The 23,136-nt window shown below is 39.5% G+C and overlaps 1 protein-coding gene across 1 annotated transcript in view; it reads left to right on the top strand.

Moving 5' to 3' along the window:
- Positions 1–23,136, top strand: part of SLAIN1 (SLAIN motif family member 1) — a 56,431-nt gene that overhangs the window by 6,597 nt on the left and 26,698 nt on the right. Inside the window, exon 2 of the mRNA XM_044913465.1 lies at positions 7,447–7,586. Within this exon, the coding sequence (XP_044769400.1) occupies positions 7,447–7,586 (140 nt within the window). The remainder of the gene's footprint in view (positions 1–7,446; positions 7,587–23,136) is intronic.

Here is a 23,136-nt window from a genome sequence, read left to right as displayed (position 1 = left end):
TGGAAGATTGGAACCAGTTAAGAGAAATCCAAGTTTTACCTTATCTAATTTTGGGGTTGTCATACTCAAGGAGTTTGTAGCTACATGATTGCCATCTGCCTTTTTCTTCTTTCTTTAGGTCCAGCTCTAGGCCTCCCCATAGAAATAGGAGGCTCACAGCTATCCTGGGTGCATTCGGAGACTGACTCTGAAAATGATCCCTTGTCTTGATACCATGCTTTGCACAGTGCTTCTGAAGTTTTATCGAAGTGATGTAATAAATAGGATGTAAATAGCAAGGCTTTTTACAGAAAGCAGCAGTCCTCTGTCATTCCTACCTTTGAGTCCTCCACTTAGGCATCATTTGATAATATAGTTGTTTCTTTTGCTCTTTATTTCTGAACAGTCATTTGTACTATATGATCTTAGGCATCTGCAGACTTGTTTTGGAAGATGAAGACCAAGCCCTCTTTTCCTCACCCCCAAACCACCATATCTTCTTTCCCTTCTCATAATGGTTTTCATAATTTTTGTGTTAAATCTTATATAATGTCTGTATTATAATTGTAATAGTTTTAACTGAACCCTGTTAATTGTACGTTACATTTATTGTCCTCTAATCCCTTTGTTCCTCCAAGAGTTAGTAATGGCCTCTCTTTTCCCCCTTCAATTTCTTTAATCCCTATTACTAATTACTTTTCCAAATACTCTGCTGGAGCAATAAATTCCTTGATAAGGTCATACGTATTTGACAGTCTTTTAAATCTGTTTTTAAAAATTTATTTTGTAATGCCATCCCTTCTGGAACTCTTAAGCCCATTGCTCCAGTCTTTACTGTTTGCTTCTTAGGCTGCATGCACAGTGCTGTGTTAATGGGAATTTCTTAGGTTTCTTGCTTATGTGGGACCTCCCATTTCTAAGATTCTTTGTCTTCATATTTCGATTATTCCAGTAAGGTGGGGCACAGCCTCCAATAGTTTTCTGAGAAAGGGCGTATATATGAGAAGTACAGTGTGAAATCCTGTTTATTTTAAAATGTCTGTATTCTGTCCTCATGAAAGATTCCTAGTGGGGCTGGGTATAAAAAGCCTAAGTCACTTTCTCTTATGTTTGAAGGCATTGTTCCATTTTGTTCTAATTTTTATTATGTTTTAGATATTGAAGTGCACTGTAATTTGGATACCTAATCTTCTTTTTTTTTTTTTTTTTTAAAGATTTTATTTATTTATTTGACTGAGAGAGGCACAGTGAGAGAGGGAACACAAGCAGGGGGAGTGGGAGAGGGAGAAGCAGGCTTCCCGCTGAGCAGGGAGCCCGATGTGGGGCTCAATCCCAGGACCCTGAGATCATGACCTGAGCCGAAGGCAGATGCTTAACAATTGAGCCACCCAGGTGCCCTCTTGACTTCTTTTTTAGCGTCCTTTATCCCTAGTTTTCTAAAATGCCATGTTGTACCTTGGTATGGGCCTCTCTGTTGTACTGGACATTTTTGGGTGTTCTCACTTTAGAACTCAATGGCTTGCCTCAATTCTCAAAATTTTCTGCTTTTTGTTTAAATAACCTTCTCTCCATGTGTGTGTATGTGTATGCATGTGTGTTTTAGAACTTGTAATAATCAGATGTAGGCCCAACTGGTGCAATCATTTTAATTTTTTTATTTGTCTTTCATTGTAAATCTGTGTCTTTGTTTTGCATCTGGGAGACTTTTTCAACTTGATATTTCAAACTCACTTATTGAATTTTTTGTTTCTGCTAAAATAGTTTCATTTTCCAAAAATGAAGAAACTGTTTCTTTTTTAATATCTTTGTGTGTGTGTGTGTGTGTGTGAGAATGTAACTTTTTCTCTCAGATGATACCAATTATGGTTGTCTTGGATTTTTCATCAGTTCTCTGCATTGTTTCCTCAGTTCTTTTTCCCCTCTACTTTTAGTCTCGGCCTTCTATTTAAAATGAATAAGTATCTGGTGTCATTGATTATCTGTTTATACCCAAAGAGGGAGGTATTGAAGTTGATCTAAAGCTCTGCATGGGTGGAGCTCTTTACCAAGTGATTGGATGGGTAGCCAGTTCAAGTTTCGGTATTTCTAGGTCTTCTCTTGGGTTCATCTGTCTCCCCACACAAGCTTCTGTACTCCTGGGAGATAAAAGTAATGCAGTCAATTCTAGGAATGTAAAGGGAAAATGGGGCTAGGGTTTTAACCAGCCAACATGTAGATGTTCATTTCATCTCTCTGTCACCCCTCCTTCGGCTGAATTTGGTGTGCCTGAAGTCAGCGCCTCTGGGCCAGCCTCTGGTCTTAGGTTGTGATGTTCTCAGTGGTGGGAGTGAGCACTGCTTTTTGAATACGCCACAAGTCTGTGTGGTCAAATGAAAGAACTAAATGACATAAGCCCTAAGGGAAAAAGGAAATCTTATAGAGTTCCCCTATAAGCAAAAGCACCCCACAAGAAACTACCAGAAAAAAATCCAGCTGGTGGGAGTACCTGATCCTGAGGCAACCTGGTTGGTGGAAGCTAATAGAAGATATGAGCAGTTCTTCTTACGATGCTAGAGGTAATGAGCAGAACAGTGCTTCACCCAGTAGTTTCAGGAGGCCTTGAGAGGCATTTGAGAACAAGCAGAGACTCAGGCAGTGACATGAATTTGTGTGTGTATCAAACAGTGGGGATAACTTACTAAAGAAGTCTAAGGATAAGTTCCATTCTCTCCCTCTCTAAAAAAAGAAGGTAAGTAAAAAATAAAAAAAGGGGCACCTGGGGGCTCAGTCAGTTAAGTAGCCGACTCTTGATTTCGGCTCAGGTCATGATCTCAGGATCGTGAGATCAAGCCCTGTGTTGGGCTCCACACTGGGTGTGGAGCCTGCTTAAGATTCTCTGTCTCTCTCTCTGCCTCTCCCTGCCATCTCTGTCTCTCCCCTCACCTCTAAAACAAAATATAAAATAAGTAAATTTCCGTGGTTGACTGATTTAGTGGCTCCTTTATGTCAGGGCTGGGGCACCTGCTTGTTTGTTTCACCTGAATCTACCTGATTCACCTGGAATGGCTACTCCAGTCTCAAGGACATTGAAGGACAGAAAACAGTTCCTGTCTCGTTAATTTTTTTTTAAAGCTTTATTGAGGTATAAGTGAAGTATAAGGTGCATGTATTAAAATGTACTATTTGCTAGGTTTTGACATATACACACACCCATAAAACCATCACTAGAGTTGAGAGAGTGAACATATCTTAATGCTCCAAGTTTCTTTGTGGCCCTTTGTATTCCCCCTCTCCTGCTCCTGCCTACTTCCCATCAAGGCATCCAACCACTGGTCTGCTTTCGGTCAGTCTAGATTAGTTTGCATTTTCCTATACTTTCATATCTGCGAAATTATATAGTATGTACCATTTTTCATTTGTTTTTGGTCTGGCTTCTTACAATCAAGATAATTTGAAATTCTGTGTTGTTACATGAATCAGTAGTTCATTCCTTTTTATTGTGAGAACTGTTAGACTATGGATATAACAATGGTTTTTTTTTTATCCATTTGTCTTTTAATGAACATTTGGGCCATTTTCAAGTTTTGGCTATTACAAATTAGCCTTTGTGTGGACACATGCGTTCATATTTTTTGGATAAATACTTAATGCTGTTGAGAGGCTGGAACAGAGAGTAGGTGTATGTTAACTTCTTAGGAAGCTGCCAAAATCTTTCCCAAAGTGGCTAGGCTGTTTCATGTTTATGCCAGCACCGTATGAGAGTTTCAGTTGCACTCATCATACTTGCCATGGCCAGTCTTTTTCATTTGAGCCATTCTGATAGGTGTGTAGTAGTACCTCAGAGTGGTTCTTCTTTGCATTTCCCTCATGACAAAGGAGGAGCATATTTTCTGTGTGCTATTTGCCATCCATAGATTTTCTTAGGTGAAATGTCTGTTCAAATCTTTTATCCATTTTTAAAAATTGGGTTGCTTATTACTGAGTTTGCAGAGTTCTTATGTATATTGTACATAAAAGTTTTTTTATCAGATATGTGATTTGCAAATATTTTTACCCAATCTGTGGTTTATCATTTATTCTATTAGTGTCTTTCAAGGAGCAAAGTTGTAATTTTAATTTTAGTGAAGTCCAATTGATAAAAATTTTTTTCTTTTATGGATATTTTTCCATGTAAGAAATTCTAAGAAATAATTGCCGACACAAGGACTTTGCCTATGGTTTCTTTTAAAAATTTTATAGTTCCAGGTTTGACATTTTTGTAAATCTGTTTTGAGTTAACTTTGGATGTTGTGTGAAGTATGGCTCAAAATTTATTTTTTGTATATAGATATCCATGTGTTTCAGCATGATTTGCTCAAAAGGCTATCTTTTCTTCATTGAATTGTCTTTATACTTTGTCAAGAATCAGTTTTCCATATGTGTACAGTTCTGGGCCATCTTGTTTCTCCATTGATCTGTCTTCATGTCCTACTAAACTGTCCTTACCGCTGTAGCTTTGTAATGTGTCCCACTCAGTGGTAGCTCTCCAACTTCATTGTTTTTTCAAGGTTGTTTTGACTATTCTAGGATCTTTGCATTTCCATATGAATTTTAGAATCAGCTTTCACATTTCTTCAAGAAAGACTTGAACTTTCTTGTTCAAGAAAACTTCAGTTTTGGGATTTTGTTAAATGGGTACATTGAAGGATAATCGACATCTTAACAATATTTAGTCTTCTGATCCGTGAACATGGTCTGTCTTTCCATTTATATCTTTAATTTCTCTCAGAATGTTTTGTAGTTTTTAGCGTATAGGGCTTGCTATCCTTTATCAGATTTATCCTTTATGGTTTTTGTTTAAATGGGAAGTGAAATTTCTAAAATACTGACTGTGGCTAGTATAGAAATGCACTTAACTCTTGTATGTTCTGGTATGCTACAGTCTTTTTCCTAAACTCCCTCATTAGTTCGAGTATCTTTTTTGTAGGTTCCTCGGATTTTTTACATAGATAATCATGTAATCTGTGAATAAACATAGATTGACTATTTACTTCCAGTCTAAATGTTTTTATTTATTGCGTGATTGCACTAGCTAGAACCTCTAGTCCTTATTTTATTCCTGATGTTAGGGGAAGCGCGTTCAGTCTTTCACTATTAAAAATGCTGTTTTTGTAGATGCCTTTAATCAGATCAAATGTGTTTCCTTCTTAATTTGCTGAGAGTTTTTATCAGGGATGGATGTCAGATGCTTTGTTGTTGAGATTATCATATGCCTTTTCTGTGGTAAGCTACACTGATTGTTAAGCCAACCTTTCATTCCTGGGATAAACCCTACTTCGTAATGATGAAGTACCCCTTTTATATATGGTAGGACTCCATTTGCTAAAATATCCAGATTTTTTGCTTCTGCGTTTATGAGGCATATTGGTCTTCAATTTCTTTTCTCTGATATTTGGTAGAATTCAGCAGTGAAACCTTCTGGGCCTAGGCTTTTCGTTGTGGGCATTTTACTTTTAACAGTGTGGTTACTTTTCACCTGTGTGGTTATATTTAAAGTGCATATGTTGTAGGCAGCATATACTTAGGTCTTTTGTGACTACTTTAGAAATGAGGAGAAACTTGCTCATCTGGGTACTTCCTGCTAGTTTTCAGTGGCTAGAACTGTGGCCAGGGCTTGCGCTCATGCCAGTGATGGGGCCAACAGGGACGCTGGAGTGCCTCAGGGTGGTTTAGCCCAGCGTGCCCGTCTCCAGGTGAGGGCTCCAGGCAGTGGCGTCAGCATCACCTGGAAACTTGTTACACCTGCACGTTCTTGGACCACATTCCAAACCTGAGTCGGGTAGATTAGACCTGCCTGCAGTCGAGTGTTAGCAATTTGTGTTTTAACAAGCCCACTAAGAGATTTCGATGCACCAAAGATTGAGAACAGCTGACTTAGACTAGCCTTTACTTGGGGAAGCGGAGTGAGCTACCCAGCACTGGGCTCTTCAGGGGTCTTTGAGCAAGGGAAGGTGAAAGGATGGATTTACATAGGTAGGTATGAATCTTGTCAGAGTAGACTGAGGTGGGCCCACGAATAATCCATATACTCTTGATGAAGGGAGGCCCGTGGTCCACCAAGGGAAGAATGATATATTAGGATTACTCCTGAATCGATTAAACGACATTTTAGAATCTGCACCTGTAACAGGAGTTAGCAGACTGTGTCTTGGGGGCAAGTTGGCCCTGCGGCATGGTGTGTATGGCTGGTCAGCAAGATTTTTACATTTTTAAATGACTGAAAAAAAAAAAAGCCGAAGAATACTAATTCATGACATTGAAAATTACGGGAAATTCAAGTTTCCGTGTCTATAAATAGTTTATAGGAACACAGCCTACTTATTCACATTACATGTCATCTGTGATGCTTTGGGGCTGCCATAGTGGAATTGAGGGGTTGTGACAGAGACTGTGTGTCCCACAAAGCCTAAATATTGACTAGCTACCCCTTTATAGAAAAAGTTTGCCAACCTCTGATCTGTAAGAAGATTTTACTGAAGAATAGTACCATTCCTCAACCGTCTTGGATAGCTGAGAAATTATCTTGACAGGTAGGGGCTCCTTACTGTAAGGGTATGAGAGTGAATAATGAAGCATGATATTTCAAGAATATGTACTCATTAGAATTATGGTAACTTTGTTTAAAGGAGTGTTACTTTAATGCGATTTGTAATTACAATACAGCTTTGTAAATAAAGTTAATTACTAGAAGCAGGGATTATAATTTTTTCTCTTTTTTTAGTCAACTGAAAAGATTAACTCTTTTTGTATAACCCTGTGACTGAAAATATTCTGTAGTTTACCTTAGTACCATATATCAGAGAGAAAATCTTTAACTTAAAGTGCCTCATGGTGGTTATTTTGAATTCTACCCATAACTGTGTAATAGTATAGATGCTGAAAGCAATTTTTTCCTAAAACCTATCTTTGGAAGTTGTTTGGCTTTTGTGAGAAAGAAGCACATACCAAGTTTAGTACAGATTTGAGATGGGGGGTATCTGATTATTTAAGAGTTGAGAGAATCAATAGCCTTTCACTTATAGACTTGTTTTTTTAAAGCACATAAAATATGCCTTGTTTGCCGTGTCATGTTTACATACATTAGCCCAGTTACTGTAGCCTTCTGCTGCCAGAGACAGAGATGAAAGTGTTCCTTTGTACGAACACAAGTGAGGTAGTCCGATCATCACAGTGCCTGTTCAAGGCTGGTTCAATAACAAAAGCCTCCGATCTCTGAGTCTGAGACCTAAGTTCTCATAGTTTTGTGAAGTCCTCCTTCCCACCGAGCTACAGAAAGCATCACATTTTATTTGGGGGTATTTGCCTGTTAAAAAATACTTTTGGTATTTGAAGTAATCCAATGTGAGTTTTGTTTCCATAGAAACTGTGAAATACATGTTGTTTTCCCTAGAAGGGAGGTCATCTCTATATACCTATATAATACCTATAATGTAGATTTCTTTTTTTAAGGTTATACGTTGGCTCTTCAAAGACATTCACATCATCAGAGAAATCCCTGAGCCCTTTGCAGTGGTGTAGACACGTCCTAGATAACCCGACTCCAGAGATGGAAGCAGCAAGGCGTTCCCTGTGCTTTAGACTGGAGCAAGGTAATTTCGAACCTGTACATTTACGTTCTGAAACTCTTGCCACTGTCAGCTCTGTTTTTGTTGCTGGTTTTGGAATTGACACTTAATTGGAAAAGCCTTACCCAGAGGGGCAGCTGTTGCATGTGATTTGCTTCACACTCATTCCCCATCAGGGTTTCTCAAGGTAGAATATAGTTTCATGCTTGTGTTTAGCCACAATTTTTAGCTTGTTTCAGTTTGTATTGAAAGGTTGGAATACATATTATTTTTCTGTGTTTTTTTTTTTTTCCTGTTTGCAAATATACCAATAAGTAAAATGGTTCAGCCTTAAATTCTCTGGGGACAATAACAGGTGGTGTGGCTGAAATCCAGGATGGAAAACTGGAGTTTTACGGGGACCTGAGTACTGACCTTTTTGAGTTCCATAAATATTTAATTGGTTGTATAACTGGAAGTCCTAACCTTTATAAACTGGGAAATAATATTCATATTGTATATAACATTAACTTATGGGGCCCAACATAAGTTTAAGGCAAAAAAAAAAAAAAAAAAAAGAGGACTGTTGTGGAAGGAAAAACAGCCAAAGGAATTAGCACTCCTTCGCTCCTTGCCATTTTGTATTTAATTAAGGCTGTGATCACTTAAGCTTTTGCTCGTCTCTTAACCTCTCGGTATCTTTTTCATTATCTAGGAGCACTGTTTCCATTCCATGGACTACCTGTATCCAAATCACACTTGAGCTTGGAAATGCAGATTCCTGCCTTTTCCAGGTTAAATAATCAGAGTCACTGGGAGTGGGGCTGAGGGTATCTGCACTCACAAGTTTACCAGTGTGATTGTTACACACAGTGAAGTTTGAGAACACTACCTGTGAAGCTCTTCAGGGATAATGATGGGTATCAAAATCGGGACATGAAACAGTGTATAATAGGTAACATTTCTTGAGCTCTGAATTCTGTGACCGTCAGTACATTCGGTTCTTGACATCCTCCATTTTATTCAGTCTAACCACACTCCTGTGAGTTAGGTACACACTCACTTTTAAGGAAGAGACAGGTGAAGTTGAGAGAAGGTCAGATGATTATTGGGGCCAGAGCGATTCCCCAGGGGCAGAGCCAGAAGCTGGGTCTCCCTGACCCTAAAGACTGTCCTTCATCAGTGGTCTATGCTGCTTTTTTTGGCATAGTCATAAGTAAATATCAGCAGGAATTTGTTTTAAATATTTGGGAAATGTCAAATTGAAAGGCACATTTTATTAACATTTTAACTAAAACAAAATAAGTGATTGAGTAAGAAGTTCAAGGGTAGAGTAGGAACCAAGGAGTTTTTTAGGGTTAAAACTTGGGGGACAGATGCTTATCTAAGAGAGGAGCCATGTGATCAGACTCCAGCCTTGATTCTGTTCCCATTTACCCAACTGACCCTAAGCAAACCATTAAATCCCTCTGGACTTTTTTAAGGGTTGTGTAGACTGTCTCTAAGGTTCTTTATTCAAACATCTCTTGATTCAAGGACTCTTTCTGTGCACATTTTTTTTAAAGATTTTATTTATTTATTTGACAGAGACCCAGCGAGAGAGGGAACACAAGCAGGGGTTTGGGAGAGGGAGAAGCAGGCTTCCTGCTGAGCGATGCCGGGGAGGGGCAAGGGGGGGTCTCGATCCCAGTTCCCCTTCGACCATGACCTGAGCTGAAGGCAGATGCTTAACGACTGAGCCACCCAGGTGCCCCTCTGCACGTTTTTATATATGAATTTGGCTCAGTTTCATTTCAAGTGAAATTCAAAACTAGAATCCTCTAGTTCAGGGGTCAACAATTTTTTTCTGAAAGGGACCTGATAGCAAGGATTTTAGGCTTTGCAGGCCACACATTGTCTACCATCAGTGAAAAGCAGCCATAGATGCAAACATTAACAAACAAGGCTGTGTTCCAATAAACCTTTCTCTGTGGATACTGAGATTTGAATTCTCATGATTTTTTTTTCCATGTGTCACAAAATTATTCTTTTGATTTTTCTCGTTTTTTTTTTTTTCTTAAATTTATTTGCGAGAGAGAGAATGAGAGACAGAGAGCATGAGAGGGAGGAGGGTCAGAGGGAGAAGCAGACTCCCTGCTGAGCAGGGAGCCTGATGTGGGACTTGATCCCGGGACTCCAGGATCATGACCCGAGCCGAAGGCAGTCGCTTAACCAACTGAGCCACCCAGGCGCCCTGATTTTTCTGTTTTTTAACCATTAAAAAAAAACCCCATAAAAACCATTCTTAGCTGGTAGGTATTATAGAGCTGGGGGCAGATTGGATTGGGGCCTCCCCCGCCTTAGTTTGTAACCCCTGCTTCATTTGAGAACAAGGTAGATTTACATACAAGGCTGATTTTAAAAATAGAGGCTTTATTGAATTTAATGTCATTAATCCTTATTGGTGGCTGCTTTTGAGATTTGAGACTAAGTGCCTGATTATCTAATTTTCCCTTCGTTGACAAGGGCTAAAGCAGAATGGTGAGGTCATAAGGACATGCATTGATGTGCTGTAGTTTTATTCATGATGTAATGGATTTCAATTTCTTGTAAGAGTTTAAGCAGAGAACTAGCTTTTCAAAACCTACCTTAGTGTTTTGCAAAATTTGTATCTAAATCTAAATCCTCTCTTGCTGTGAGACTAAATGCTTTTGTTCCAAAGATCTATAATCCCTTCATGAGATAAGAAGTCACTGTCTGCAACAGGTTGTTCTTTGGATGAAATTTTTTCTTGTAATTTAACTTCTATTTTATAAGGCAATTTGTCTATAGTTTAGAAAGTATTAATCTTACGGGTATTATAAGGAAAATAGCAGATTCCTACCCCGTCTCATGTGCATTTGATTACCCAGATGTGGTTACTTAACAAAAGCTATTTGTTTTGGTATCTCAGCCAGGCCATATTTTATCTTTATGTTTCTTTTTTTCATCCAACCTTTTGTTTTTCCTAGAGTTAATTGTGAAAAGACACTTACTTGCTGTTTTTGGTTTTTGTCATTAATTTACCCCCAAACTCTCCAGATGAACCGACTTCGGTACAGTTAGACATACAAATCCACCAAGAGTTTTATTTTCCTTTGTTTTTTTAACTGTTCCTGCTGGTAGTGCCCTTGGATCCTCTGCCGCCCTCTGACCTGCTTCTCTGCAGACCCGTGCACAGCTGTCGTGGGGGGCCTTCCCTCTGCCCTCATCCTGGGAATTCTCCTGTCCGCTCCTCAGTGTAGCCCTGCCTGTTCCTGGATGCGAAGACTCCCTTTTCCTTATGTTCCCTCTCTGGGTAGAATTCATTCTCCTGTTGCCTTTTCTCAGGAGCAGGAGAGGAAAGAGGATATGGGGGAGGTAAACTTTGAGAACCTCCTGTGTCTGCAAATGTCTTCATTATATCTTCAATCTTGATTGTTCTTTGAGCTAGGTGTAGAATCTAGGTTGGAAACCATGTCCAACAGAGTATAGAAGACATTATTTCATTATATTTCAGCTTTGGGATTGCTGTGGAAGTCCTGTATCATTCTCATTTCTGATTCCTGTGAGCTTTCTCTAAAATACCTTTTAGATAGAATCTCAGAATCTTTTCATTCCTAGTCCATGATATTTTCATTTTTTATGCTGGTGGGCATTTTAACCAGGAAACTTGAGTTCTGCAAAACATCCTGCATTCTTTCTCTGTAAATCCCTCCTGCTTTCCAGTTTTCTCTATTCTTTCATTCTAGATAGTCCTTTTAGTCAGATGTTGAATCTCCTGGATTGATGTTCAGATTTTTTTTTAAAGATTTTATTTATTTGAGAGACAGTATGTGTGTGTGTGGGTGTGTGTGTGTGAGAGAGAGAGAGAGAGATCACAAGCAGAGGGGAGGGGTAGAGGGAGAAGAAGACTCCCTGCTGAGCAGGGAGCCCAGTGTGACACTTGATCCCAGGACTCTGGGATCATGACCTGAGCCGAAGGCAGACACTTAATCCACTGAGCCACCCAGGTGCCCATGATGTTCAGATTTTTATATTCTGTTGTGTTTTCTATCCATGATATTGATGTTCTCTTTTCTTGGAGATTGTAAAAATTCCTCTCTGAAACTCCTCTGCTGCATGTCTATTGAGTACACTCTGTGTGCTAGGCACCTTGTAGGGAATGGGGACACAGCAGTGACCAAACAGATGGCAAGTCCGTGCCGTCACTGAGTCTACCTTCTTGTACACAGACCCTCACTTAATCCTCCTGTGTTTGTAAGGTACTCGTATTTGTGTAAGGTATCTTAAATCCAGTGGCTTTTAATTTTGGTTTATTTAAGCAATAGAATAAAGCAGGAGAGGAGCAGCTGCCTGGGGAGGGGAGGGATTTGAGGGTCCCAGTATTTTCCTAAACAGTCGTTCTGTTTTTGCTTCACTGTAAAGCTCCCTGCCCTCAGTGGTAGGCTGCACATCCAATTCCAGAACATTCCAGGTTCTTGTTGGTTTGTCCCCCACTGTGGGTCCTTGGAGCAGAGAATGTCAAAACCCAAGTCTGTTACCTAATGTTTATCCATTTTACATTTCTAAATGAAGTGACCTCCTTGGACTGATAGTGACTCCTTCCTGTTCTGTCTTCCTTGCAGGTTTAGAAGACTGAGTTTTGCTGTCATTCTTGTGTGTTTTTTTACATTTAATTTTATTGTTTAAGTATAATCGACAGTGTCAGGTGTACAATATAGTGATTCGACAATGCTATACGTTTCTCAGGGCTCATCAAGTTAAGTGTACTTGTAATTCCCTTTGTCTATTTCACAACCCCTACTTCCTGTCTTCTGGTATTCACCAGTTCTCTGTTTAAGAGTCCGTTTCTTGGTCTGTGTCTTTTTTTCTTCATTCTTTTTTTGTTTGTTAAATTCCGTGTGAGTGAAATCATATGGTATTTGTCTTTCTCTGACTGACTTATTTCACTTAGCATTATACTCTCTGGCTCTTTTCCATGTTGTTGCAAATGGTAAGATTTAATTCTTTTTTATGGCTGAATAATACTCCATTGTATATACACCATGTCGTCTTTATCCATTCATTTGTAGATGGACACTTGGGTTGCTTCCATATATTGACTCTTGTAAATAATGCTGCATTAAACATAGGAGTGTGTATATGTTTTCAAATTAGTGTTTTCATGTTCTTTGGGTAAATACCCAGTATTTACTGGAATTACTGGATCATAGGGTAAATTCTATTTTTAAAGTCCTAGCCACAGCAGTCAGACAAAAAAAAAAAAAAAAAAAGGCATCCAGGTTGGTAAGGAAGAAGTAAAACTTTCACTATTTGTAGATAACGTGATAGTATATATAGAAAACCCTGAAGACCCCACCAAAAAACTACTAGAACTGATAAATGAATTCAGTAAAGTCACAGGATAGAAAATTAATATACAGCAATCTGTTGCATTTCTATACACTGATAATGAAGTAGTAGAAAGAGAAGAAAACAATCCCATTTATAATTGGCACCAAAAATAATAAAATACCTAGCCAAGGAAGTGGAAGACCTGTACACTCTGAAAACTATACAACCTTGATGAAAGAAATTGAAAATGACACAAACAGGTAGAAAGATATTCCATGCTCATGGACTGGCAGAACCGATGTTGTTAAAATATCCATACTGCCCAAAGCAATCTACAGATATACTGCAATCTCCATCAAAATACTAACAATATTTTTCACAGAACTAGAACTGAAATTTACATGGAACCACAGAAGACCTTGAATAGCCAAAGCAGTCTTGACAAAGAAGAATAAAGCTGGAGGCATCACAATCCAAGATTCAAGATACAATACAAAGCTATAGTAATTGAAACAGTATGGTACTGTCACAAAAACAGACATGTAGATCAGTGGAACAGAATAGAGAGTCCAGAAATAAACCCATGCTTTATGATCAATTAATCTACGACAAAGGAGGCAAGAATATACAATAGAGAAAAGACAGTCTCTTCAAGTGGTGTTGGGAAAACTGGACAGCTACATGCAAAAGAAAGAAATGGGCCACCTTCTTACACCATACATAAAAATAAACTCAAAATGGATTAAAGGCCCAACTGTGAGACCTGAAACTATAAGAATCCTAGAAGAAAACCTAGGCCATAATTTCTTTGACATCAGTCATAGAAACATTTTTATAGATATGTCTCCTCAGGCAGGAGAAACAAAAGCCAAAATAAACTATTGGGACTACACCCAAATGAAAAGCTTTCGCACAGTGAAGGAAACCATCAACCAAACAAAAAGGCAGCCTACTGAATAAGAGAAGATACTTGCAAATGATATATCCAGTAAGGGGTGAATATCCAAAATATAAGAACTTATGCAACTCAACACCAAAGAAACTAATCCAATTAAAAATGGGCAGAGGACTGACCCCAGTAAACATTTTGCCAAAGACATACGGATGGCTGACCAGCAGACACATGGAAGGGTGCTCAACATCACTCATCATCAGGGAAATGCAAATTAAAAATAGAGTGAGCTATCACCTCACAGCCATCAGAATGGCTAAAGTCAAAAACACAAGAAACAAGTGTTGGAGAGGATGTGCAGAAAAAGGAACCCTTGTGTGCTGTTGGTGGGAATACAAACTGGTGTAGCCACTGTAGGAAACAGTATGGAGTCCTCAAAAAAATCTTGTGTGGTTTTGTAAGAGAATAGGGAGGAATTCATATTTAGTCTGCAGTATCAAAGAATTCTTACTGGCTTCCAATTAAGGGAGTCCTTGGTCCATGACAGCAAATTAACAGATACCAGAAATTATGGTTTTAACTTTATTCATATTATAGCATAAATATTTAATTGGAATAATGTGAGCATTCCGTATTTTAGAACTTTCAAGTAATTCTAATAAAACACTTTGTTTAGATCTCATGTCTCTCTTAATCAGCATTTCCAGGTAACAAATATTGAGCATTTTCTTTGAGATCAAGTTTGTTGTCCTTCATTTGAATATAAATTGCCCAAGGACAGTGACTTTGTTTTGTTGGTCACGCGGGCTAGAAGGGAACCTGACATCTTATAGACTCTGTTGCTAAAATAAATGAATTTTTAATTCTTTTTGAATCTAAAGTCACAGTTAAACAGCTGTTAACATTTTTAGTTTTGGCTTTGAACATTTTAAGACAGGGCGGAGTATTTGCACTCTTTCCTTACCAGCCATCCCTTTCTTTTCAGTGTCCTGCAAAGCATTAGCTTGCAGCCTTGTTTTACTGTTCACCAGCATGTTTACTTTAAAATAGTTTTTACTTATCTTACTGTATTTTGTTGCAAAATGATGAGTGTCTATATGCTCCCCGCCCCCTTCCCCACCCCGAATGTAAAGACCTTTCAGTAAGACCATCCACTGGCATGAAAAGGACTGATGAGAGATTAGATTTTTTGAAAGGGTAGTATTATCATCCCCTTTGTCTTTCTTCTCCTGTGTCTCCTACTTTTTATTTAACCGTGGGGTAGGGAAGTGTCCTCCACTGGGAGCCTGGGGCTTCAGATTAGATGCTGCCTTAATTAGAGAGCAAATAGGTTAAATACTTGGTTTCTATTTCTTGACCCTAATGCTTCTGGGAAGAAAATTACTTAGAGATTAATTCCCTGTAGAACCTGTGGAGGCGGGCCATAATAATGAGGCGCCAAAGTGTGTCTAGTGGCAGACCTTCTAGCCCTTTTGGTGCCTTGGTCCTTCGTACCCTTCTTTATCCCCTCTTGCACCCTAGGAACTTAGCCTGTACCGTTTTCTTGGTTGCAAGTTAGCGGTCTTCCCTGCTTGAGAAGTAAACTTGCATGGGAACACATCTGAAACCTCAGCTTCTGTGGGTACGTTGGGTAGCATTTCTCCCAAGGTTGTCCCTAATTGTGCAGTTGCTACTGAGTTCATTCTGAGTTCATTGGGACGGTAACTTTGTGAAGGACCCGACTCTCTTCTTGCTGCCCGCCTTCTCTGGGATGGTCTTCATGCTCTATCTGATAACCTCGTGACCCTGGATCTAGGTAACCAACCTTGGTAAATTATGGGAGAGTGTATGGGAAGGCTTCACGTTTTGTTGAGGTTGTGAGAAAAGGCTTACTAAAATCCTACCCTTCTGAAGGTTTATTTTTATGAAGAAAACGAGGCACAGAAAGGAATGTTTTGTTATTTATTGAGATAGCACCTTCATTAAGAGCTTTTTAAAGGTATTGCTGAAAGAAATGCTTTGTCTTCACAGCTACAGTTTTGCAAATTGGTTAAATGTGTGTGTTTAAGATACAGTAAGACAATTACTTTCGGTGTAAGACACACACACACACACACACACACACACACACACACACACACACACACACACACACACACACACTGCTGATATGTATCCAATGCCCCGACATTCTCAGTTGACTTGGTCAATTAATATTTTAATTGAAAATTAAATTGAAACTTTTATTGTAGATCCCAAAACTTATTTTCCCCTTTTCCAGACTGGTCTTTTAATACCCGAATTTCATAATTTATAAGGTCTTCTATATCAAGTAGTCAACACTGGCGAGTTACTTAAGCTTTCTCAGCCTCTTCTACATTTATATTTATTTTCTACAGTTGTTGTCGGACAATAAATAAGGATGTTTGTAAAGCAGAGATAATAAAGGCTTAAACATTGGGTCTCTTTCCTAATACATTTGAAAATGTAAATGGCTTTTTTGGATAATGTACAGAAAGTAATGTTCAAAGAAAAACAACTCATTGTTGAAAGTTAAATCTTTAGTACTTTTTTTTTTTTTTTAAATGATTTATTTGAGCGAGAAAGAGTGAGAGAGACAAAGCATGAGAAGGGGGAGGGTCAGAGGGAGAAGCAGATTCCCCGCTGAGCCCGGGATTCGATGTGGGACTCAGTCTCGGGACTCTGGGATCATGACCTGAGCTGAAGGCAGACGCTTAACTGACTGAGCAACCTAGGCACCCCCTTTCAGTACTTCTTAATCTGCAATCTATTGGTATAAAATTAAGAAAGCCTAGAATAATAATCTTTTTTTCCCCCCCAAAAAATTGGGCCCTGATTTGAATATGCAATCTTAGACATATTCAGTATCTTGGTTGGTTTTTCTCTTTGAAAATGGTCCTAACAATGTTATTTTCCATTTGGAAGTATCTTGTTTGGTGAGCATCTTTTTCCTTAATTTTTAATATGTCTATGCCTTCTTTCAAGTAGATGAAGCATCTGATGATAGGGACCTGTGCCTCAGTTTCCTTTTGAATTACCAATGTTTAATAAATTCTCAAACATGTTTTAAGTTCCGAATGTTTGGTTTTTTTATGATTTATTAATTTGAATACCTTTAAATTTCTTACATGGGCAAAGAAACTAATCGAATGTTGGTGTTGTAAATGGCATCCAACTAGCCAAGCCAAAAGAAATTTACTTGGTGGTGCTCATTAAAATGTTAGTGTTGGAGGTGGATATTTAAGTCTGTTTTGTTAGTGCTGTTGACCCTCCCGGTGCCTAGAATAGTTTCTGTCCCATTGTTGGTACTGAATGCTAATTGTTGAGTGAATGAATATGGTGAGGATTTTGATTTAGTAGTTAGACAAAGTACTCACTAGCACCTTTGTGTGTCTTAACTGTGATTAAGAGCAGGTCACTGTCCGATGACTTATTTTATAACTGGAAGTTTGTGCTTCCTAATCCCCTTACCTGTTTCCCCCATCCCCCCACTCTCTTTCCTGCTGACAACCAGCAGTTTGTTCTCTGTATTTGAGTCTGTTTCTGTTTTGTTGTTCATTTGTTTTGCTTTTTAGATTCCACACATAAGTGAAATCATACAGTGTTTGTCTTTCTCTGTCTTAGCATCGTACCCTCCAGGTGCTTTTTTCTTTGGGTAACCTAGAAGTAGAATTGCTGGATTGCATGGTTCTTCTATTTTTAATTTTTTGAGGAAGATCCATGATATTTTCCATAGCAGCTATACCAACTTTCATGCCCACCATTAGTGTACACAAGGGTTCCCTTTTTTCCACATCCTCGCCAACACTTGTTCTTTCTTTTTTCTTTTTTTCTTTTTTTTTTGTAACCGCCAATCTGACAGGTGTGAAGTGATAGCTCATTATATTTTAGTTAAAAAAAAAAGAAAGCCTGTCATTTGCTTCTAGTGTCTTACCTAGTAAGTGGGGACATTTAACAGATTTCACAGGGCTATTAGAAAGATTTCAGGCAATGTTGAATGTAAAATTACTTCGATAAATGTGAAGTGCTATCTAAATATGTGGACACATTCCTACTATGCAGTTCTTTATTCAGAATCTGAACCAAAACATACAGGGAATCCTTTTAGTTTGGCTATTTATACTTTATAGGAAACCAATAGCATTTTTTTCTTTGGTGGGGGGGAGGTTTGTTTTCTCTAGCTATAAATCAGCCTGTCTGTTAGAGTTGGGATCTCAGATTGGAAAGTTTTTGAGTGTAATTTATTTAAGAATAGGAAGTTTAAGGCAACTTCATTAGCTGTTCCTTTTCTTCTGTCTCTTCTTAGATCGATATTTCTGACATGGTTTTCTTTATTCTTCCCCACTTCTCCCACCACTTTATTTTTTATTTTTTAAAGACTTATTAGAGAGAGAGAACACGAGCAGTGGCGGGGTGGAGGCAGAGGGAGAAGCAGACTCCAGACGCCTCACTGAGCAGGGAGCCCGATGTGGGGCTCGATCCCAGGACCCCAGGATCATGACCTGAGCTGAAGGCAGATGCTTAACTGACTGAGCCACCCAGGCGCCCTTTCCCCCACCCTTGTAGACTGTAAATAACAAACACCGATAGAACTTTCATGGGTAGCATTAATTCATGTGATATCCTAAATTGAAATAAGGCTAATCTAGAGCTTTTGGTGAGTCCTTGTTATGAGGCTGGGATGTTAAATAACCAAATAATGATTAAAAAAAAAAAAAAAAAAGGCTTATCTGAGTAATTGGAAATACCCAGTATGTGGCTCAGTTAATTTGGGGCCAGTTAATAAAAGCTTATCTTGCCTGAAGATCCTTGAATATCCATAACTATTGAATCAGGACAGGTCACATTTGAGGAGTGTGGGTATAGTCTTCACAAATAGTATAGCCCTACACAATTACTGTCTTGGGTCATGTTTCCTTATGAGCATCTTTCATTTCCTCTGGGATTATATGCTATGCATATGTAAATAGATACTGCTTCTTAATTGAGTTTTTGTTTTATTATCTTCCTATGATACCAGTTCCCGTGTTTGTCTTGGTTGGTATGATGTAGTATTCCTCTCTAAATTTAGCCAGTGGAAAAGAAAGTTGTCGACTAATCCAGTGCTCTGAAGGTGGCCTTTTCATTTGTTTAAAAGCCGCACAGATTGAACGGAGACATTAGGAAGCTTCTTGAGTGTCTGTCTTCTGGACCCCGTCCAGCCTCTTCTTGCCTGGCCCTAGATGCTATCTTCATCAGCTCATGTTTCCAGTCTCGAGGTGCTCTGTCAGATTGGGAACACAACATTAAAACTTAGTCTGTGCAGTTCATTTTAGGTAAGCTTTGTAAAGGAGTCCCTTTCTCGTCGGAAGAATAATCTGGAATCATACTGAAATTTGCAGAAACACGGTCTCTGGACATTTGCTGTTATTCTTGTGTGCTAGAAATTGAAGACACACTGTCATGGCTGTGGCCTTTCATCACATCTTTGCTTTCCTCGTATGATCAGAATAGTTTCGGTGCATTTGCTTCAGTGCTGGGAATGATGTTCAGTACGATAAATGGCAAATCAGTAGGGACTGTGCTACTGGGAAATTTGTGGTTTCTAGCCCATTCTATCCAGCAACACGGGAATGTGTTTGCCGGATACTCCTGAACAGCCCTCCTCCTTTCCTTTCTTTTGCCAATTACATGTGTTTCTCTGTGGTTTTTTGTTTTTTTATTTTGCATTTCTACCACAAGACAGTTATTAAAATAAGCAGAGCTTATGACAGTGCATAATGTTTGTTACAATGAATATATATCATTGACATGCTGTTTTCTTACCCCAGTGAGGAAGAAATAAAACAGTAGATATTCTCCCACTGTAGTTGTTTACTGCTTTCTTAGTACTCTAATGATTGGCTGAATTGGCTTCTGTGGCAGTGAAGTTTTATTTTGGTAGATGTTCATGCCTGTGTCATGGGACCCGTACGTAAATCATCCGCGTAGGCAAGAATTCGTAGACCCTCCTTTTCTGAAACACTGGGCCTTGATCAGACGATTCAGATGCTTAATCGTGAAATCAATGTATGGAGCACTTGCTGCATGCAGGCACAGTGCTAGGTACGCGGGGGTCGGGGGCAAGATGAACTCAGGGCCTAGCCTTCGGAACGTGCAGTCTGGTATAACCGACTGTGCAGATCGCCGCTCTTGTTCTTTTTTTCTTCCTTTCCCTTAAAACAAGCATGATGGTGCTAGCGGACCTGAGTCCGAGTGGTTTGGATGGCCAGGAGGTGCGGGAGAGCGGCCCAGACCGCAGGAACAGCATATGGAAAGGACCTACACAGGGGTGAGACTCCTGACGGGAGAGGAAGTGGCAGACCGTTGTGGTGGGAGTGTAGTAGAGAGAGGTGGAGGGAGAAAAAAGGAGCCCAGGGATTCTACATGAAACGAGGGAGGCATGCGGGGTATTCAGGGCGCTTAAGGATTTCGGACTTTGTCTTAAGATGATTTGGAAGCCTTTGGGTAGTTTTCAGCAAAGGAGTGACGTGACCCCGAACAGGAAAGTGTCAGAGTGCTAACGGAATTGTTGATTGATACTAGCCTTTCTTGAAGTCTGGCAAGATGTGGAGAATGAAATGGTGATTTTAGAAATTCTTAGCCCTGTGAGTGAAGTTAGGCTTGAGCATGTTTTGGTTTTGAGGGGATTCTTTAACTTAGATAAACTTGGAAATGTTTTCTGCTGCTTCTCTCATTAATATCCTGTATTTCCTGTGTGACTTCTTGTGAGAAGTGGTCATTTAAATTATGGCCAAACTCTTCATGATACTTAATTTACTTTGAAAACATAAAACTTTGATCTTCTCAATTACTTAAAATACATGGAGCTTTAAACTTTTACATAGTAACAGGTTTCATACATTTGAGTTTTGGAGCTCTTAACAGTTTTTATTTGTGAGTTAAAAATTTTTTTTTCATTGTAGCTATAAAATTGTATTTCGAGGAACAGGGGATGTGGGGGGGGTGTGTGTGTGAGTGCAATTCAGATACTGTCATCATCATCCACGTGTCTGTATTCATATACACATGTGTATGTATGTACACGCATGCTCCGTCTGATCTTCCAGTCTGTGGCACTTTAGATAAGCCAAGTTAAATCAGTAAAAGGGTATTCAGCAGTAGGAGTTGCTGGTGTGCGCTAAAAGAGGATGACGGCAAGTAGGTGGACGTTTAATCTCCGGCGTAAAACCAAATACCTATTCTTAAAGAAAATCCAGGGATCTAAGCATGGGATCCCTACTCCTGACTGAGAAGCAGAGCTTGAGGGAACTTTAGTTGTGATGTCCACGGTAGACTGAGCAGGGCTGGGGGGACTGTTAGATGAACTTGTAAAGCATCCCAGTCCTAGCATGAAGACCGCCCTACTTTGCACCGTTGGGATCCTCAGCCACTCTGTGGCTGCACATCTAGGCATCTCATGGGAAGTTTGCCTATGGAATAATCCAGGCATTTATGTAGTGCCTGTTGTCCATCTTCTAAGTCGGAGGCCTGTTGGGGTAATATGTATACTGGTGCAGAAGAAGCTCATGCCAATTACTTAGATGAACATAGTCTGTGTTCATAAATACACACCAGTAACCAAGTCTCATTTGATTTTTGGGGAAACTGATAGCATGAACAAAATAAACAGATCGACTGACTTTGTAGGGAATAGGGAATAGAGAAGTCCCTGTGCTTAGATTTAAGAGAATAATACACCTTTAAACAAGAACAGATTGCTGAAAAAAGCAGCAGGCACATCATTATTTGTAGTCATTTTTAATTTGTTGGAAGTATGGAATGGGAATGGACAGGACTAAGAACCAAGCTGCTTACCCATATTTGTCAAAGGAAATCCGCCTCAAAAAGAGACAATATGAGAGAAGTTAGGGGACGTAGATGGCAGATTCCAAACCTCTAATCTTTAACAATTCTAGAAGCAGGAACAGACAGTTGAGGAAGGAAGAATAAATAATAGAAGAAAATTTCTTTGAGCTCAAGAAAGAAAACTCCCTGGTATGAACTAAGGTAGATGAGAAAAGACCTAAACCTAGACATCCTTGTTGAATTTCCAGGGTTAAAACCCTACAAAACCCTGAAGAAACAGGTTATCTGCAGTGTAATAGACCTCAGGCATTTCAAGGAATGCTAGATGCTTAGCTGGGAAATGAATATTGTCTTTTTAGTTTTGAGGAAAGGTATTTTCAAACTATATGTCATGCCCAGGCAAATCATAGATTGTGGAGACAAATGGAAGGGGCTTTTGGTTCCTGCAAAGATTTAGAAAATTTACTCTCTGCACCAGTTTTAATGGTGGAGGCAGTACAAAGAAAGAAGATCCAAGAATCTGGAAAAGAGTGCCTGTGGAGGTGACTCGGGAGGGGCCAGGAATGAGGAAATGAGAAAATAGGTGGACTCAACGCTTGGGGCGTTCTTCGCCCAATGGTTGGGATCTGGTGCCAGACAATTCCTTTCTTTTCCCTGGGCCCTCTGACCGTACTCAGCTCCCCAGTGAGCGATGCTTCTGTGAGGCCACGGACACGCCACCTGTATGTGGCTTAATATCTGATGTTCACCTTAAAGTTGTCCCGATCACAGCTATCCAACAGAAAGGAGAACCGGTAGACCCTGACAGTGTCGAAACAGAACCATGAGGTCTGGAGATGGGAGTGGAAGGGAGGAGAGACTTCCGCGGGCTCAATATCGGACGGCGAGGCAGAGGGCAACAAGGTGATGTTGGTGTATCTGCTTAAAGTTACACAGTAGTTACAGAATTGTCCCCAAGTTCCCAAACAGAACTCGGGGAAAGTGGATCTGGGTGGGAAAGGGAAAGAGATTTTTGTTTTAGACCTTTGTATATATTTTAATGTTCTTGCATGTGCAGGCATTTAATTAATTAATTAAATAATTTTGGGGGGGTGGGGAAAGGGAGAGAGACTCTTAAGCAGGCTCCACGCCCAGTGCAGAGGCTGACACAGGGCTCAATCTCCCGACCCTGGGATCATGACCTGAGCCGAAATTAAGAGTTGGACCCTTAACCGACTGAGCCACCCAGGCTTCCCCATGTGCAGGCATTTTAATAAAATCATGCAGTGGTTACTTTTAGGGACAAGAAAATAGTTTTTTCTCCTCAAAGTTCTTAATTATACTTACTTTCTACCACCTCTCAATACTAGTGGGTCAGAGGCCTTTTCTGCCACGGGGCTATAAGCACGTGTGTTGTGTCCCTTATTGGAAGAAAAGTATTTTAGTCCAGGAGATATTCCAGGAAGGAATATCCAGATTCTGTTTCCATTACTCTTCCTATTCAGAAGTGCACAGAGCTTTCTAGTAGCCTGCTGGCCTTGCATTTCCTAACACACTGGACAT

This window comes from Neomonachus schauinslandi, chromosome 3, assembly GCF_002201575.2.
Source record: "Neomonachus schauinslandi chromosome 3, ASM220157v2, whole genome shotgun sequence".
Lineage (NCBI taxonomy): Eukaryota > Metazoa > Chordata > Mammalia > Carnivora > Phocidae > Neomonachus > Neomonachus schauinslandi.
This window is presented reverse-complemented; position numbering and strand designations above follow the sequence as displayed.